The 18,650-nt window shown below is 46.8% G+C and overlaps 1 protein-coding gene across 1 annotated transcript; it reads right to left on the bottom strand.

Annotated features, from left to right (window-relative positions):
- Nucleotides 1–1,617: 1,617 nt before the first annotated feature.
- Nucleotides 1,618–17,764, bottom strand: LOC146190305 (uncharacterized). Its single transcript, XM_084600747.1, has 9 exons — nucleotides 16,932–17,764; nucleotides 14,312–14,433; nucleotides 11,156–11,265; nucleotides 9,790–9,930; nucleotides 6,924–6,988; nucleotides 5,983–6,205; nucleotides 4,878–5,138; nucleotides 3,257–3,590; nucleotides 1,618–2,096 (listed from the first exon to the last, which is right to left on the bottom strand). Exons 1-9 carry the CDS (start codon nucleotides 17,261–17,263, stop codon nucleotides 1,876–1,878), a joined length of 1,809 nt encoding a protein of 602 aa, XP_084456873.1. The 5' UTR covers nucleotides 17,264–17,764; the 3' UTR covers nucleotides 1,618–1,875.
- Between the last annotated feature and the right edge of the window lie 886 nt (nucleotides 17,765–18,650).

Raw genomic sequence — 18,650 nt, 5'->3', positions numbered from 1 at the left:
CTGCATGGCAGGTTATTTCTTTGTAAATGATGCAGTCGTCTGCAAACATTCTTACTGTTACGTTAGTACTATTATGCAGGTCGTTGATAAAAAGAAGAAAGAGGACAGGGGCCAGAACGGAGCCTTGTGGCACGCCAGACATCACATCGCAGCAATCTGAAGAGTGCCCTTTGAAGTGTACATATTGGCGCCGGCCTGTAAGGTAGCCTTTCAGCCATTTGGTAATATTATTGTCACCGAGATAATGGAAAAGCTTTTGGAGGAGCTTAGGGTGGGAGACCCGATCGAACGCTTTCGAAAAGTCTAAGAATATCATGTCTGTTTGGCCACATCTGTCTATTGTAAATGCTAGGTCGTGAATTGTCTCTATTAATTGAGTAGTCGTAGATAAACCTTTTCTAAAGCCATGCTGGTTAGGCACAATTATGTTATTTTTTTCTAGAAATGATAGGATATGTTTAAGAATTAAATGTTCGAGGATTTTGCATGTTGTACAAGTAAGCGAGATTGGTCGATAATTGGATGCGTTGGTAATGTTGCCCGATTTATGTATAGGAATGACCTTGGCAATTTTCCATTTCTCCGGGATTTCGCCTGTTTGCAGTGATTTTTCAAAAATAATCAGCAAGAACTTTGACATCCATTCCGCGTAACGCTTAAGAAATGCATTTGGTATGTTGTCGGGACCACCGGATTTTTTAGGGTCTATTTCAAGTAAGAGGGAAAGAATGCCCGATTCATTTATGAACAAATCATCTATTTTTGCTGTGTTACTCGGAGGATATTCTAAGTCAGGTTTTTTCCCATTGTCGTGCGTAAATACTGATATAAAGTAATCATTGAAGTCTGTAGCCTTCGCGATAGCCTCGGCGGGTGGTGGATTACTGTCCTGACGTGAATTCGAATTGAGGTACCGCCAAAACTTGGAAGGAGATGCTTTGATAAAATTACTTAGGGTGACGTTCATGTACTCATCTTTAGCCTTTTTTATAGCTGCCTTTAGTGCATGAGACTTTTCGCGTAATTTATCAGTGTAGACGGGTAGCGGCAGTTTATTCCTCAGTTTCCTATGTCTTGCAGTCTGGCGCTTTAATTGTATAATTTTTCTTGTTATCCAAGGGTTTTTCTTATGCACCGGCTTGACCTTTGTGGGAATATATGCTGATAAGCAGTGCTGAATAATTCTTTCAAACGCTGACCATAATGTGTCTACTGAAGCTGAACTATTCATGGCGAGAGAACTAAAGGTGGAATACGATTCATCTAGATAATCCAGTACACCAACGTCGTCGGCGTTTGTCCAGTCGAAAATTCGGACACTCGTTCTCCGAACCACTAGCGCGCAGTAGAGGGCGAGTTACGATTATAGCATAAGGATGCACGGATGACCTCAGTGTCAACCGCTAAGATTCAGCATTTTCTACAATACGGGCCGGCCTTTTTTTTTTTTTTGCACAAGAACAGAGACTCGTGTGCATAAGAAATTTTATAAAATCCCAAATAGGGGCACCGTAACGTAATTAAGAAAACCTTTGCGAACTCGAAGATTATAAATTGCACACCCTCGTTGTTCTCCGTCAACAAATAAAAGCATGCCATCGTGCAAAACCTTGTGGCGATTTGCACAAAGACCGAAGAGTGATTTATTGGAAATATATATTTCTGTAATTAAAAGGGTTATATAGTTTGTGAGTAATGAAAGACACATTTAGTAATAGTAAAAAAAAAAGAGAAAACGCTTTTTCTTCGAGGTTCTTTAAGCATAACAAAAACAAGAGCAGTTAGCAGGGCAAATGTATAATGCTTGGTTACTTTATATAAACAATACAAAAAAAACCTTAAACTTTTTTGTTCTCTAGCAGCTCTGCAGCCTTCTCAAGGAGGCGAAGCGCCATTAGCTGCAGAGGGTGCGAAGCAGACGCCGGAGTTAGATGGGTTGAACGAGACAGCAGCGGCCATCGGGTTTATGGTGTCTCCAGCGCCCTGTTCGGCCTCCTCACTAGACGGCGTGGTCGATGCATAGGCAGTCTGCACACCCATGTCCTGCATGGGCTGCTGCTGGTGCTCGTGGTGCATCTGCTGGCCGTGGTCGAGGGCTGCGGTTCAAGAGGGGCCATTGAACACGTGAACAACTCCAAAAGAGGAAAATAATCTGCAGCTGGCTTAGCTAGGCAATCTACGCCGTGTACTAGCAAACATGTCAGCCAGGAAACTTCTGTATGGCTTTTATGCATTTTTAAGATACCACTAGCTTTCGCCTACACCACAGACATCGTAAGCGGCTGCGAAATCTCCAAAGGAGATAACTACTGGTTAAAGTTCATTCGGCACACTAGACCTCTGTTAAACCGCCATTTCTTCACGTAGAGATCATGCAAATCAACTGCCCAAATGTACAAGAACGGGAAACAGCAGAATAAGACCGACACAACGCAGTGTTTAATGCGAAATCATTTCTTTCCTGATTAGTGGCGTGTACACGATCTGTCACTACACCGTGCACTCACGAGCTGTAAATTGTCAGTAGAAAGATAATAAAAATTGTATTATGTCCACGCGAGGTCTCGAGCAACCATCCTCCTATTTCCTAGCCGAGCACGCAAATAATTATCCTACACCGACATTCTCCTGTCTTTATTGCATGAGAAACTTTCGAGGAGCATAAACCCAATCCATAATTCTCCTTGTCTATCGTAAGGACGCCGGAAGGCGCTGACGCAAAATAAGAAAGCGGAAGTAAGTAAAAATAAAAAGTATGAATAGAAAACGAAATTGGAGAGAAAAAGAATAAAATTAACCTAATAATAATATGGAAATAAAGGATTCCAAAAAGCGATAAAAGCAATGGCAGTAGGTAAAGGAAAAGCAAATTTGCAGACTTTCGAACAGCGAAGAAACTCAAATCGAGATCATAACAGAATTATGGACGGATCTCAATGCTTTCGCATTTACAAACGTAGGGACACTTTTCTTCTCGCCCGTTTTTTTTTTTTTTTTTTTTTTTTTTTTTTTTTTTTTTACAGCGGCGTTTTACAGCGGCGTTTACAGAAAGAGCATAAAAAGGCTGTTTAAAATATACGCTTGTAAAATTGTATGCTCGAGTTTGCTGCCCTTTCGTGAACTAGAATTATTACGGCCTCGTGAGTGGTTTGTGAGCTCGGCGACAGTGTTTTCGGATCTTGGTAAAAACTGACTCTGCATCGCGTCTTATTACCGCCCTCTTTATCCATCCCGCATACGTAGTGCGTGTACTAACCAGAGAAGGCCACTGTCTGCGGCGGCCTACCCAGGCTGCTTCTGGCGAGCGCGAGCCAGTGCACGTAGCCGGAAGGCAGCAGGTCGTAGTTGAACCGCAGGAGGGACGGCGTGCTTGAGCTGGGAGTGGCGCTGCGGGACCAGCACTCGCGGATAGCGTGCGCCGCGGCGCTTGTCGAGGTTGCTGGGCTGAACGGAGGTATGGACGGGCGGTGTTCGGAAGTCGGCAGCGAACCGTTGCCCAAGCCGCTGAAGCCAAACAGCGACGACCTCGGCTGGTGCTGTTGCTGCTGCTGAGGCAGGCTGCTCTGCTGCTCGATCAGTGACGAGAGTGCCTGAGAGCGATCCGCGGAAGAGCGCGAATATTGATGCCAGTATAACAGAGTCTAGGTGGGCTCAAACTTGAAAAAGCCCAACAATTGTTTACGTGTGCTCAAAGCTCCGTTATCCTATACGATTAGCATGCGCAGTGATTGGTTCTATCTGATCTTGTAGGTACACCTTTTGTCAAAATTTTACAGTCCAGGGAGTCTACTTTTGGGCCATACTATGTGGCTCGTAATGCATTCCCATGTTTCCAAACTTGCTGAAGGTAAGAAAAGTTTTCGCGGAAGAGCGCGAATATTGATGCCAGTATAACAGAGTCTAGGTTGGCTCGAACTTGAAAAAGCCCAACAATTGTTTACGTGTGCTCAAAGCTCCGTTATCCTATACGATTAGCATGCGCAGTGATTGGTTCTATCTGATCTTGTAGGTACACCTTTTGTCAAAATTTTACAGTCCAGGGAGTCTACTTCTGGGCCATACTATGTGGCTCGTAATGCATTCCCACGTTTCCAAACTTGCTGAAGGTAAGAAAAGTTTTCGCGGAAGAGCGCGCATAATGATGCCAGTATAACAGTATAGGTTGGCTCAAACTTGAAAAAGCCTAACAATTTTTTACGTTTGCTCAAAGCTCCGTTTTCCCATACGATTAGCATGCGCAGTGATTGGTTCTATCTGATCTTGTAGGTACACCCTTTGTCAAAATTTTAGAGCCCAGGGGATCTACTTCTGGGCCATACTATGTGGCTCGTAATGCATTCTCATGTTTCCAAACTTGCTGAGGGTAAGAACATTTTTCGCCCTACCCTCTCCAATGACTGGGACTTCCACGATTGTTAAAGAAGTCATAATATATGGCTTAAAAGCAAACCCTCTAGGCTCTAAACTTTTGACATAGGCTGTACATATGGGTTCAGTGGCGTCTACACGAGATTACACACAATTACATAAAAGAAGATTCATAACGCTGCCGCAAGCGTGTGTGTTGCATCAAATGAATAATCGAAATATGCCATCAGTGGCCGACGCCGTCGTTCATGATGAATGAACATAGTTACGAGAGCATCATTCTGACCCAATTAGACAGTGTGATAGCGTCCGCCACCTTTACTCAAGCGCGGGTCAGATTCATTATGGAGACTACATTTTGAATAGATTCTACAATTCTCAAGTGACACTAAAAGTAGGGAAAATATGATTTGAAAGAAGCGCGCCCGTGTAAACATGTGGTTGATACAAGGTGAAAGCACCATATATCTTGCACCACAAGAGTACGCATGGAGTACATCTGTGCGTACCTCCCTGTTCAGATGCATCCCTTGAAGCAAGGCGCCCAGTTCCAGATGAGCCCCAGGAGCCAAGCAATTGTGTTGCCTGGTCGGGGAAGAGTGCCACGGCATGGTGCCAACCGGCTGCTGAGGGTGTTGTGGCGCCGGCTGAGGAGGAAGTGACTTCCATACACCACCGGAGAAATGGTCGTGCACCACAGGCTTGGAGTAGACTGTACGGACAGAGGCCGCTCCACTCAACGACAGCGGGTCCGGAGCCGGCGGCAGTGTCTGCACGCAGTGTTAACCCATATAGTTACAGCGGAAAGGATAGGAAGCGAAGTTAACTTTCCAGTGCTCGGACGGCTGGCTGGTTAGCTAGGGAGGAGCCAAAAGAATACCTTCTCAAATATACTACGGCGGAAGCGTTTATTAGGATTTCCCCGAGGAAGCTTCACTGTCGTGAAATTGGGGCACATTTTCGTTAAGTCAGCGCGGCGCGAAGGAAGCGTGCTTGGCATCTGCTTAGAACGTCCCAGAGCATTGGGGAAATGTCGCCTTTTACATGCGAGGAGAGCGCGTAGCCTTGCGCGCATCGGCGTCCGCATCGGCGATACTCTGCGTTAAACGTGCGAGAATGATGCCCCGAAAAATGCTTTGTACTATTCTTGCCGCAGCTTTATAGGGAAGCATATTGATTCGCATGCATCTATTGATTACTTTCATATCTGTATCAGGTGGCATGTAAGCTTTACCGTGCCGAAGCTGACCGTGAGCTATCAAAATGATCGTAATGCATGACCCCAGTCTAACTCAGCCCAGTGGAGATTGCTTAACGTGTTTAGCATGACATCATACAGCAGGTATATTTTGATTTTAGTCTGTCGAAGTGCGCCTGCGACTACCGCCAATCGATCCCACGATCTTGAACTCTGCAGCCGAACGTCGTTACCCGAAGCCGCAGCGGCGATTCCAAAATTTAAGTGGCACAGCCAGAGTAGAAAAAATAGAAAATAGTTTCGACGTAGAACTGAAGGTATCCGCCTAAGTACATTCTCTTCCCTAGTCTGTATCTGCGGATGTAACCCATTTTCGACACGCACAGAGTCGTTCGTTTGAGACAGCGCGTTCTTACCTGCAGGCCGTGATGTTTGGGCGTCGCTCCAGTCAAGCGTAGGAGTCTGTTGGCTGTGGCAGCTCTACCTGCACGCAGTTCGAGCAGCCTGCGCCAGTCGGGCTGCTGAGGCGCGGGCGGAGACGTCGCAGCCGACTCCAGGAAGGCGCCGCGAGATGGCGGGCTACTGTGGAAGCACTCCTGTTGCGTTGGCTGCGGCGGTTGCTGCGATGGAAAGCGGCTCCTGCGGCGCCGAAAAAGCATGCAGGCTGATAAATAACATTGGGCCGAGTCAACGTGAGACACAAAGATCAGTTGTAAAGAATTGCACTGAAGAGAGTCCTTGGGTTCAACAGTTGAGGGTACCATAGCCACCGCTGCCGGATGCACTCAAGTGGAGTGCTCTGTTGCTACTCTTAAAGAAAAATATCGAGTGAAATTGGCCGCGCATTCTTACCGCCAATTAGATGAAGAAACTTCTAGCTGAAATCACGGGAGAAAAGAATCCAAACATTAAGAGTATTTATAGAAACAGAGTTGCAGGAGGCCGAAAGTTGGATGTACTACAAAATCAGCTGAAGTGTGACCAAATGAAAAAGCAACACTGAGAAAAGTAAGGGTAGCACTATAACACATATACAAGATAAATCAGGTTCATTGCAAGAGAAGATACTTTCCCCAGCGGTACATTTATTATTCCATGTACCAGTGCTGTACTTGGTAATGCAGTTATCGGTAAACACTACGCAGCGGCTGAGGTGGGGAGGTTGGCGAATAACCAGGCATGCTCCCTCCCCCCCCCCCCCCCCCCCAAAAAAAAAAAAAAAAAAAGAAACGAAAATGCGCTAAAAATAGAATATGAGAAAATGCGAGTACTGGCTCTTTTTACTATGTGTGTACTTACCGCTGATTTTGCAGAGTTATTTTCTGCATTTAGAGTAAAATCAGGAATATGTACCAACCTCGACATTTCGGACCTGCGCACCAGTAAGAACTCGCTTGCCAGTGCCGTTCTGCTCATACGGACCTGCGGAAAATAAATCAGAGGTGAAAAACGTTGCACATGACTATGGTTCTAGTGAACAGTTGGCTTCCGCAGCAACGGGAGAAAATGGGAAGAGTACACCGCGCAGATCCTGCGTAGCACCCATGAGAAGCAAGTAGAGTAAATGCATCAATACTACAACAGTGCAAAAAAAAAGAGAGGAAGAAACGAAGACGACACCCACCCGGGCGCTGACTTTCAACTAAATTTAAGACACTAGTTTCAAAAAGACACCTAACAGGTCTGTTTGAAATAAACTTAGCTAAACGATAATTAGGCTCAAAATGTCGCATTCGAGGCAACATTAACTTGTGGTTATTACATGTGACGCATTAGAGGATCAATTCACAAAAACGATAATCGCTACGTAGGGACGATGCTAGACAAAGTTAAAGTGGTTCATAAACCTTACTGCTTGATGGGGGTGGCTGTTATACGTATCCCTGCCACTAAAACGTTTCGGAGCCTCTAAGACTTCATTCAGGTCTCAGCACTCTGACTCCCAACACATAGCAGCCATCTAGTTCCATTCATTTTGACGCCACGACACGGCACAAGCGTGATTTGCTCCTGATAGAAAGCATAAGTAGAAGTTATTGAGGAGTCTTTAAGTCCGATGCTACTCAGGCTACGAGAACGCCATAGCGGATGGTTCAGGGATAATTTAGGCCACCTGTATTTCTTTATTGAGCGCTTACAACACACACGCTTTTGTAATTTTCCTACATCAAATATCACCGATCGATTTCAAGGAATTAGCCTATACGAACGAACATTACTAAAGTGGCTCGTCGGCAGTTCTTTAAAGTTATGTAAATGTGCCAGGCTAACCTGAAGTTACAAACGCGACAAATAAAGTTACGAACGCAGTTTTGAGGGGCACCGGCGCCCACATGCTACACTCCGAACACAAAAACATCGGATTCAAAAAAAAAAAAAAAAATATCGAGGTAATGGCGATAAAGGAGCGCTGTTTTTCGACAAGGTCGGCAGCGTTCAACAGTATTTTGCTTCGGTATTTTTGCGCAGTAATGATGACCCTAACCCATCATTTTCAGACCCTGGCTACGAACTTCCGAACCTTTTTGTAGCTGAGGATTGCGATCTTTCGTCCCTACTAAATAAACTAAGAAATCTGCTCGCCATGATTATATACCAAATAACTTTAATTTCAGGTATGCGGAGCGGTGCGCGAAATATCTGTGCTATTTAACGAAAGCCTAAAACAAGGTGTCATTCCTAATGACTGGAAATCAGGAAAGGTTATTGCCATTCTTAAGTCCAGAAATAAACTTAGTATCACTAATTACAGACCAGTTTCGTTGCTGTGAACAGCTAGTAAGGTGATGGATCATTTCATTAAGCAATTAAGTTCCTTTCTTGAAAAAAATAGTTTCTTTTACCCAAGAGAACACGAATTTCGATGTGACCTTTCCACAGCTACGCAAGTGTTACGCGTTACCAATGGGATCACAGCAACGCTGGATCGAGGCGGGCACAAGGACATGCTTTTTCTGAACTTCTAGAAAGCTTTCGATCGAGTTTGTCATAATAAATTAAAACTCGAGCTACACTGAATACTAAAAAAATGAACAATTTCTCCGCTGGCTTGACTCTTATTGTCTACTCGAACACAGTATGTTGGTATTGAAAACTCGGCGTTGGTTGCGGTACACTCAAAAGTACCCCGGTACTTTCAGGTGTACCACAAGAATCGGTTCTCGGTTTCTTTTTTCTTTTTGAGCATCTAAATGATTTGACGTTTATTCGCTGATGATTGCACTGTATATCATAACATTAAAACACAACATAAACAGGCAATTACAACATGACATAAGCGATTTCCTTGCCGCAATTACTAATTGGTGCAGTTCTTGGTGAATGAATTAAAATGCATCGAAATGCATACAACTGTTGATATCACGGGCGAAAGCGCTATTAGTTTGTACATATAAATAAATAATGAGGATATTATACGGATTGATACTTTTACACATCTACTATACTAGAAGCTGACACGCAGTTCTCTTCAATTCGTCTTTTTAGCGTTGTTAAAGAGATTGTGGCTGTTTAAACACTGCTTGGAATATTGCACCAGTGTAACTAAAGTGATTGCCTACACGACGCACACTAGACCGTTTCTTATGTTGAATGGAATTCCTACACAAAGACCGACATAAACTACATCGAAAGTGTACAAAAAACCCCTAGATTCATATTACGTTGTTTTTAACAGACAAGACTTTGTCTCTGATCTCAGAATACGATCCAGGCTCTCGACATTAGAATGTCGGCGAAAACTACACCGCTTAAAAACTTCGTTTAATACCGTGAATCACCAAACAAAAGTGGCAACATACACATACTTTACATTTATTAAATCAAGGAAAATAAAAAGCAAGCACAGCAAAACTATTGTGGTACCACAGACCAAATTTAAAAGATTATCGTTTCTCCTTCCTTCCGAGAACTCTAGCAGAGTTGCAGACTCTACCGCAAAAAATTCCTAAGCTGTCCTCAGTTGAATCATTTATGTTTGCCGTGAAATATTTGCAATGATTGGCGCTATTCTTTTTGTCATCAGTTCCTTTGCTTCGTATGCATACTGCATTGATGTGCTCCTATTGTTTATGTTTGCTTTATTGTAATCCGACTACCTGTCACTCACATTATCTGTAGTATTTTAAAATGTAGTGAAAACTGTTTTTCATGTAATCACTCCTGCCTAGGCTGTTGTTATTAGCACATAAATAAAACAAAAACTAAGACAGGCACCAATGTACCTCGCTGCTGAGGGAGACCACGAGAAAAGCCGTGCCACGTAGTGGGAAACGTATGGCAGAGCTGCCTGAGGGCCACTGGTCGTCGCGGAGCTCCAGTAGGCGAAGAGTGGGCTCGTACTCGCCTCCTACCTTGAGCGTAGTCTGCCATGGGAAAAAGCGAGTTTAGAAAGAGGGTGGTAGCAATACCAAGATTTATAGTCTCCGCCTGTGTGCGATGAACCACGGTATTCGTTTGTACAAGAGGTAAGGTAGGTCAGCTAATGGTGGGGATAGGTTACTACTGTTGTGAAAAATACCAAATCCATACTGGCTTCCAGTTTAGAAGACCGACTGTCCAAAGCTCACTGTTCCCAAACCATAATTTCGTTTTCAAAATTCGAATTCGAAGGTGTGTTGCAGCCCCGCCGGGGTGGTGCAGTGGTAAGATGCCCGACTACTGTGTCGGAGTACCCGGGTTCGAACCCGACCTCGGCGGCTGCGTTTCGATGGAGGCTAAACGAAGAGGCGTTCGTATGCTGTGCGATGTCAGCGCGTGTTAAAGATCTCTGGTTGGTCTGGTTGGTTCACAGGAAGGGAAAGGCGCAGTATCTGTCACACTTGCTCTGTGGACACCTGAACCGCGCCGTAAGGGAAGGGAGGAAGGTGGGAGTGAAAGTGGAGAAGAGAAAGGGGAGCCGTAGTGGAGGGCTACGGAGTAATTTCGACCACCTGGGGATCTTTAACGTGCGCTGACATCGCACAGCACACGGACGCCACATCGTTTCGCCTCCACCGAAACGCAGCCGCCGAGGTCGGGTTCGAACCCGGGAACTCCGTTAAAGATCTCCAGATGGTAGAAATTGTTCCGAAGCCCTCCACTACGGCTCCTCTTTCTATCTTTCCACTTTCACTCCCACCTTCCTCCCTTCCCGTTCAGGTATCCACAGAAAAACAAGTGTGACAGAGACTGCGCCTTTCCCTTCCTGTGAACCAATTAAATTGGTTGGTTGGTTGGTTTGTGTGGTTTAACGTCCCAAAGCGACTCAAAGCCCTTCACTACGGCTCCTCTTTCTCTCTTTCCACTTTCACTCCCACCTTCCTCCCTTCCTCCCTTCCCCAACGGCGCGGTTGCGGTGTCCACAGAAAACAAGTGAGACAGTTACCGCGCCTTTCCTATAAATAAATCAATCCTCAGGCTGTGAGAGACGCCGAAGTGGAGGACTCCGGATTCGACCACCTGGGGTTCTTTAACGTGCACTGACATCGCACAGCATACGGACGCCGCTCAGTTTCGCCTCTATCGAAACGCAGCCGCCGAGGCCGGGATTCGATCCCGCATCTTTGGGCAAATTAAAAGGTGTGTTACATGCGAGAGGGCGTTACTTACGCCGCTTTCCTGCAGCCCGCCGTTGGCGATAGAGTTGAGGCTGAAGTAGAGAACGCTGTCCATCCATTGCATCCCAGAGAGATTGTTTGGACGCGGTGCGTAGTATGGCTCTGCAAAACGGGAGATTCACAGTGGGTGGCACGCTTAACGTGAGGTGCCACGGAAAATAGAAAAATGTCTGCGTCTATTTCAGTGCTTCTAGTCTCGCTCAAATATAGATTTCTGCAGAGGATGCAGATGAGAAGGCGAGTAACTGACAGTTTGATAAAAAATTAGCCCACTGTATTAGGGGTATATATCGAGGGACGAAACTAACAAAATAGCTAAGCTACTACAAAACAACGCCTTAAAAAAATTGGCAGTGGCTTAGCTTGGTTCAGCCTGGTAATTGCTAAAGCAATCGCTATGGCTACGCCTAGGTTCAGCTGGTGGTGTAGCTGGTTGTGGTGCTTGTGGTTATGCTTATGGTTATGCAGTGATTCACTCTGGCCACGGCATACGGTTCAACTATAGTTGGTTGAGAGGTGCTACCTGGTTATTCTATGTATAACTAGTAGCGAGGCAAGGAGTGCCGTGGTTGCAACGATATACTTGGTTGTGGGTGAGGTTAAGGCAGAATGTACAACTGCCGCTCCGGCACCGGCTGCAACGGCATTCCTTATGCCAGCAGAAATGAAAGCATCCCTGGAGACTGCGTTGGTTTCACCTGCCGCTAGGCCACCTCCTATAGTATCAAATTTTGCACCCCCGGTGGTAGCTGCGGTAGGAGCGGGAGTTAAGCCGCGGTTGGTAGCTACCGCCTCGCGAGTTGACGGCGCGAGTTGGGGGCCCTGTGTTTGCGGCAGATGGCATGACGTCACTCCGGCTGTAGCACTCCCTCACGGAGGGAGCGGGAGTGAGACCGCGTTTGGTAGCTACCGCCTCGCGAGTTGACGGCGCGAGTTGGGGCCCCTGTTTTTGCGCAGCTGTGCTTGGCGGCGCGCCAAAGGTCACGCTAAAGGTCAATGGTAGCTACCGCCTCGCTACGCGAAGGGCTGAAAAGTGAAAGTAGTATTGCTTTCGCAATAAAAGCTGTCCCCACTTATACAAGGTGTTGCACAATTAGACGCGCGCTGTAGAATGCTTCTACCAGCTAAACCGCGGAATCCTTGCAGTTCAGATTTCGCACAGAAATCGCATTTTGTCGCTAGTATTTTTTAATACTAAATTTGTTTAGGGTACTTGCCTGATTCGATCAGAAGAAGTAAAATATTCCCATCGTCTGCGGCGGCGGCGACGCCAGACGAACCGCTGCCCCAGCGATGGGACTGGTGGCGCCACCTCATGCTGCTTACAACAACTCAAACCTTCTGCCAGAAACGTTCGCCCCCTCTTTTTTTTGCTACAAAGTTGTAAGCAGCATGAGGTGGCGCCACCAGTCCCATCGCTGGGGCAGCGGTTCGTCTGGCGTCGCCTCCGCCGCAGGCGATGGGAATATTTTACTTCTTCTGATCGAATCAGGCAAGTACCCTAAACAAATTTAGTATTAAAAAATACTAGCGACAAAATGCGATTTCTGTGCGAAATCTGAACTGCAAGGATTCCGCTGTTTAGCTGGGAGAAGCATTCTACAGCGCGCGTCTAATTGTGCAACACCCTTTAGCATTGTCGCTATGTTAGGTGATGTGAGCACGTCAACGAGTTAGTATGCTTTTAGATGCAGGCGCTTCGCCAAACACATGCAATATCTACAGTCTAGATGCTTTTTTATATTATAGCGGTTTATGTAAGCACACCGCAGGTGTCCTCCTTATAATGGGTTTTATATTGCAATGACGGCGATGCTTAAAATCGAATATCTCTCTTGGATATAGGTTGTGAACACGTATCTATTCAACTGACGCGCATGCAAAGAATAGGGAGTTTTAGAATAGGGGGACCCAAGGCTTGGGGCCCCCAAGACGCGCAACGTGCTAGCCGAGCGGCGAGTTTTGTTTTCCCGACGCAGCGGAGCCGGGCTTGCGTTCGTCGATTGCAGCGCCACGACGGTAAACCAAGAAAACGCATTTAAATATATAAGAGCCAACAACGCCATTTTGTTCATCAAAAAGTGCTACTATTGCACAAAACTATACTAAAACTACCAGTTATATAAACTGTTTTTGTCATACAAGACGAAATCGGCCAATTGTCAATCCAGACCGAGACCGGGAAACCTCATTTGAACCTTCCGCGCTTTCCGCCGTCTGGTCCCCATGGCAACCAAAGAAGGCGAACTCGCTAAGCCTAACAGCTCGGTAAATCCGGAAGCAATCTGAAAATAGTGCGTTTCATCGCTAAAATTTGCTTGTGCGGGCATCATGAGACATAGCATAAGCTTCGTTGGCCTTTCGTTTTCCATGAACGCGTGAGACCATGGAGCGGTGAGGACAAATGTGTGCCGAGGCGAGCGGCCGCCGCTTGGCCGAGCGCCGCCATGTTGCCGTAACCCAAGCGACCCAACGGCGGCTTGGGGCGAACGCTGTTTTGGAAAAATAGGGGCCGCCCCAAGCGTTAACCCAAGACCCCAAGCGCGCCTTACGTTCTGCGCATGCGCATTTCGACGCCCCAAGCTCCTTGGGGGCCCCAAAGCTTGGGGCCCCCTATTCTAAAACTCTCTAATATTAGACACATGAGCGGTTGAGTTCAGAAATCGCTTGCACTACTTGTGTGTGCACAGATAAACAAGCTTGTCTAGAGGGCCTGAGAGGTTTGCAGCGGGACAAATAACCTGTAATCTTAGTAGAGCTGCTTTCTTACGCGGACTGGCACTGCACCTGCACTTTCCTCACTCATGTAGATATGTGGCAGCGATTCAGTGCAAACGTCACGCATGAAAACTATACGTGTTATAATTTGCCCCAGTTTTACTCGGCCGACCACAGTTGGAGTGCTGTAGACAAGTCTAACAACATACTGTCCACTGTGTGTCACGTGCTACGCGGAGCAGACCTCATACAGCCTGGCCTTTCGCCTCTTGCCGAACATGCGCTAGTTTGCGTTCGCTGTCTACACCAATGTTTTGCAGCCTGCAAACAAAGCCCTGCCATACACAGTTTCGCTGAACCTAGCAGGGGGCGGTTAATACGTTCATCCAATTTCCGGTGTCCTTCTGAATATGCAGACGCGTGAACATACCCGTGAAGTCGTAGGAAGTGAATCCATCGCCGCTATTGCCGCCAATTTCCACAAAGTCCAGGGCCAGGAAGTATCCCCGGTTGTGACGGAGACCGGTCAGGCCTATATGAAGGCAGGGGAACCTGCGATGGGACGGAATCGGCACTAGAGCTCAGCGTTACAGAGCATGTGAATGCTTGAACGCTGTCGGTCAAAATCGCCAATTATAGGTGCGAAAGCGAATACTAGCACGACGCCGTAGGCTATCGTGACAGTTGTAGGTCTGGAAGCCATTCATCTAAGCTGGAAAAACCAAAATAATGTAGTCTTCTCCAGCAGTGCACTGCCCGCAGCAGTTCTCGTCGCAAGCAATGGAATAAAAACCTTGACGCTTAGAAATAACGGAAAACATTGTGGAACAAACAAAAGGTCAGCAGCCAGAGTACCGCTTGCGATACGCACCCATCACTGTTATGCGTAACTCGAATTTTCTGGCTTTCCAGACATGAATTCATGCTGTTTTCCTGTGATCTTGTTAACTTCTTTCGCGACCGTCGTAATCGCGAGCGAAGCATGCGGGCTCGTGCGATAGCCTGCGTTCACACAGTCTCGAGAATCGAATGCCTGAGCGAAACACTTGCGGCTGTCTCGCTTGATGTTTTCTTATCTCGCCGTCCACACGACACAAACTTCACGATCAGAGATAAATATGTGGCGTATAAATAGTTATCGTGCCCTCCTGCCATCTAGTAGATTAAATTCTCGAAAAGATTTTTGTCAGGGGTTTTCATGCTGAGAACGTACAACGGAATCAGCATTGGCATCATATGATGTCGCTGAAAACAATGGCCTTTGCGGCTGGGTCACGAGAAGTTGCTTTGCGCGAGCCGTGACGTGGACGAGGAAGTCCTGCTCCACTTTGCCGTGAGCGCAGAACACGACGTGAATTCATATGCACGCAAATGACTTATGATCGGCTGAGGATTGCATGCACTGCCTTTTACTCAACGGGCCTGCAACCATCGGCGGCACCATGCTAAGTTTGCTAAGTGATGCTTTGCTGCTCTTCACGATCACGAGGAGCGACAAAGCATTAGAGGCGTAATTGCGAACGAAGTGTTTTGTGATCCCGGAGATTGCTCGAACAAATTTAAATATAACAAATACGTCGCTAAAAAGCCTTGGCGACCTTTATGACAGATGCGTCCTGCAAATAATCGATGGCAGGGAAGTTAGTTTTGATTATGGGCTTTTCGTGGCAGAGCGATTCGGCTATGAGATGCCGTAGTAGAGGGCTCCGAAATTTCTACCAGCTAGAGTTATTTACCGTGCGCTGTCATCGTACAGCACACGGGCACCTAGCTGTTCGCCTCCATCACAAAGCAGCTCCTGAAGTCGGGATTTTATCGCATATCCTTTGGTACGGCAGCAGAGCGCCGCAACAACTGCACCACTGCGGCGGGGCTCATGACACGAAAGAAGACAACTTAAACATCGAATGTCGCTTTGCTCGGTGAAAAAGAACAGCATTACATGGATGTTTGAGAGCAGCGGTTGGCGGTTCGTTGGATCCGCGGGGATCTGCGTTGGGAGTTGTATGGAGCATAACGAACCAAGGTTGTCTTATGTCAGTAGCAGGGTTTCATTTTTCGATATTGTGTGAGCGGGATAAAAGTAAAATCTCACACTGTCGAGATTTTGTTTTGTTTTAAAATCTAAAAGAAAATGCCCACAGGTGCGTTGTCTTCCCAGAGTAAACTGGGGTGAAAAGAAATGCACAAAGGGGAAAACATTGGGGAACATTTATTAGTTACTCCATCTGTGTGTATGAAGACAATGTAATTTATGATCATGTCCTCGCCGAAGAGGTCACAGGGGAGATACTTATGTTTTTGCAAAAATAAGAAGACTATAGGCCGTCTGCGCTCAATGCGAAGGATTAATTTTGATGTAAATTTGTTGGAATAAGTATGACTTGCATTGCACAGAGAGGGAATATTTGTCAGGTGCCGCACTGGCCTCTCAGGTTGCAGGATGCCAGCTTCTATCTTTAGGGGATACAGGGGAAACGTCGAAATAAGAATCATAGGTATAGGGCGCGGATTTCCGAAGGCAAATTGGACAGGGCCACTTTTGGTGTACTCTGTGGTTGCACATTCTTCTCTACAGCTTTGCTTATGAGTAGGTTCCTGTCGATGTTAGGCCTAAATGCTGCTCATCGCAGGCTGGAGCACAGGTAGTGAAATTGTAAACGCGAAAACTAGCATTCGTCCTGCATACGAAGCTATCTCCGACTCGGAGAATTTCCATATATTCATAGTGCTGATATAGCAAAATATTGGGGTTAGTCGAGTGTGTGCGGTAGCAGCAGATTTCAGACTAATCTTCTAAACATTTTGAATATGCAACAGTAGTGTCTTTACCTGAAACCGATTAAAAACACTCTAGAGAGTCACTCATAATAACGAGTTTAAATAAATATTATACTATAAAGGTATGCCGAAGCGTTTACGTACGACGTGTGGTAAAAATTATTTATACCGCTCGTGTACGCCGCGGCAATACTAGAAATGAAAATGAAAACGCTCGACAAAAATAAATGTTTAGTTCATTAGTCTATAGATTCACAATTTTGCCTTACCTTCCACCGCTGGCTACTACAACTCCGGTCATATCATCCCTCTGGGTGTCCCGAACATTGAACCCACGGTTGTCCCCGCAACAGCAGCTGACCGGCGACCCGCGGCGCGCCACTTCGACATCGCCCACTTCTGAAGACTCGTCCGTTGAACCATCTTGACACTCGTCACTGATGTTTGCGGCCTTCCCGCTGTCGTGTCCTTGGAGCTGCGTATCGATGCCGTTCAGTGCGCTCGAAGCGATGGCTATGCTGGCCATGCCAGGACAACACGACTTTCCACTGAGCTTCTTGAGGTCCTTGACGTCGATATTCTGCATCACGTCCTCTAGCATATCGCGTGGCGCGAGTCCAAGTTCGCGTTCCTCACGATGAACTGCACTCGTCGAGCAGCCTTAATAAACGGGCACAGGAATTTTTTCAAGCAGGCAGCGAACAAAAGTGTGGTCGCTTACAGTAGAATGCTCATAGCAACCGTTATGAAGACATCTCGGTGAGCGTCATTCTCCGAAGCAGCTGTATAGGTTGACTGCGTACGACAAAACCGCAGTCGTACGCCGATGACGGCGGTTTCAGGTAAAGAAGAATGTCGTCGCGCACAAGCTCATCGTTACTTCTGACGCAACTGGCAACGCCGGTCAAGATGGCTTTCTTGGAAGTGAATCGCAACATCCGCCCACTACGAGCCTCCTGACCTGTGCAACGCACTTTTTTTAGCTGTACTCGGGAATGCTGCTAGTAGCCGGACTACGAAAGCCTCTAGCGGCGAGCGGTCAATACTCGCCACTGGAGGGCACTGCAGTTGCTTCACGGTGCTGATGCAGAAGCGACAATGCTGACCGCTTGGGAACGGGACTGAGATAAGAAAGTGTTATACGGCTTGAGCTTAGCGCTGGTCTAGTCACGCTCGGTGCTCTTGGATATACTACCCTGTCACTAGGCGCTATCATTTCGGTTTAGTGTACACGACGAACAAGTGGTTGAAAAAAAGTTCAGAACATTGACGTTCGTTTCAGATGCATGCGACGGTAACGCGAGGCCGAAAAATGAGGGAACTACTACTTCACTGCACAAGGCAAGGTCGTCTGTGTCCATTCAGGCTGACGAGCCTATGTTTGTGTTCGCGTTCGGTTAAATTTTTTACGCCGTAGTCGATAGGCGCGTAGTAATTATGCAATCGTCATTCTACTTGAAACATGCAATGTCACCTAGATAAGGCCCGGGGCTGGGTTACGTACCCCTCACAGTCATAAACCAGGCACGCACCGCCCAGAGGTGGACAACCTCATGAGGTTTCGACCTCATGAAGTCGACCTCAACCTCACGGAGCGAGGTGAGGTCGGCGACAACTCGAAAAAGTTTTGAGTGAGGTCACGAAATTGGACCTCAACCTCACGCGTGAGTTTGAGGTTGAGTGAGGTCGTCACTGTGTGTGGTCGAAAGTGTGAGGTCCAGGCGTTTTGCTGTTGCCGCCGCTTACTTCGAAGAGCGCCCCTTTTGACGCGGAGTTCGTGCGTACTGCCACGGTGTGCCCGTCGACTCTTGGTGTTCGGTTACCCTCCCGTTCGGACGACCGGATGTCGCAGCCCCTGCTTAGTTTTCGGTATTCCACCGTAATGTCCGCAGCCCGAGGACGCTTCCCTCTGGTCTTCTTGGAAGGAGATTATTTTTTTTTACTTCATGAACACCTCGTGCCCCTCGGCCGCCACCCCGTTTCCTCTG

This window comes from Amblyomma maculatum, chromosome 4 (assembly GCF_055883805.1).
Source record: "Amblyomma maculatum isolate TAMU_Amacu chromosome 4, ASM5588380v1, whole genome shotgun sequence".
NCBI lineage: Eukaryota > Metazoa > Arthropoda > Arachnida > Ixodida > Ixodidae > Amblyomma > Amblyomma maculatum.
This window is presented reverse-complemented; position numbering and strand designations above follow the sequence as displayed.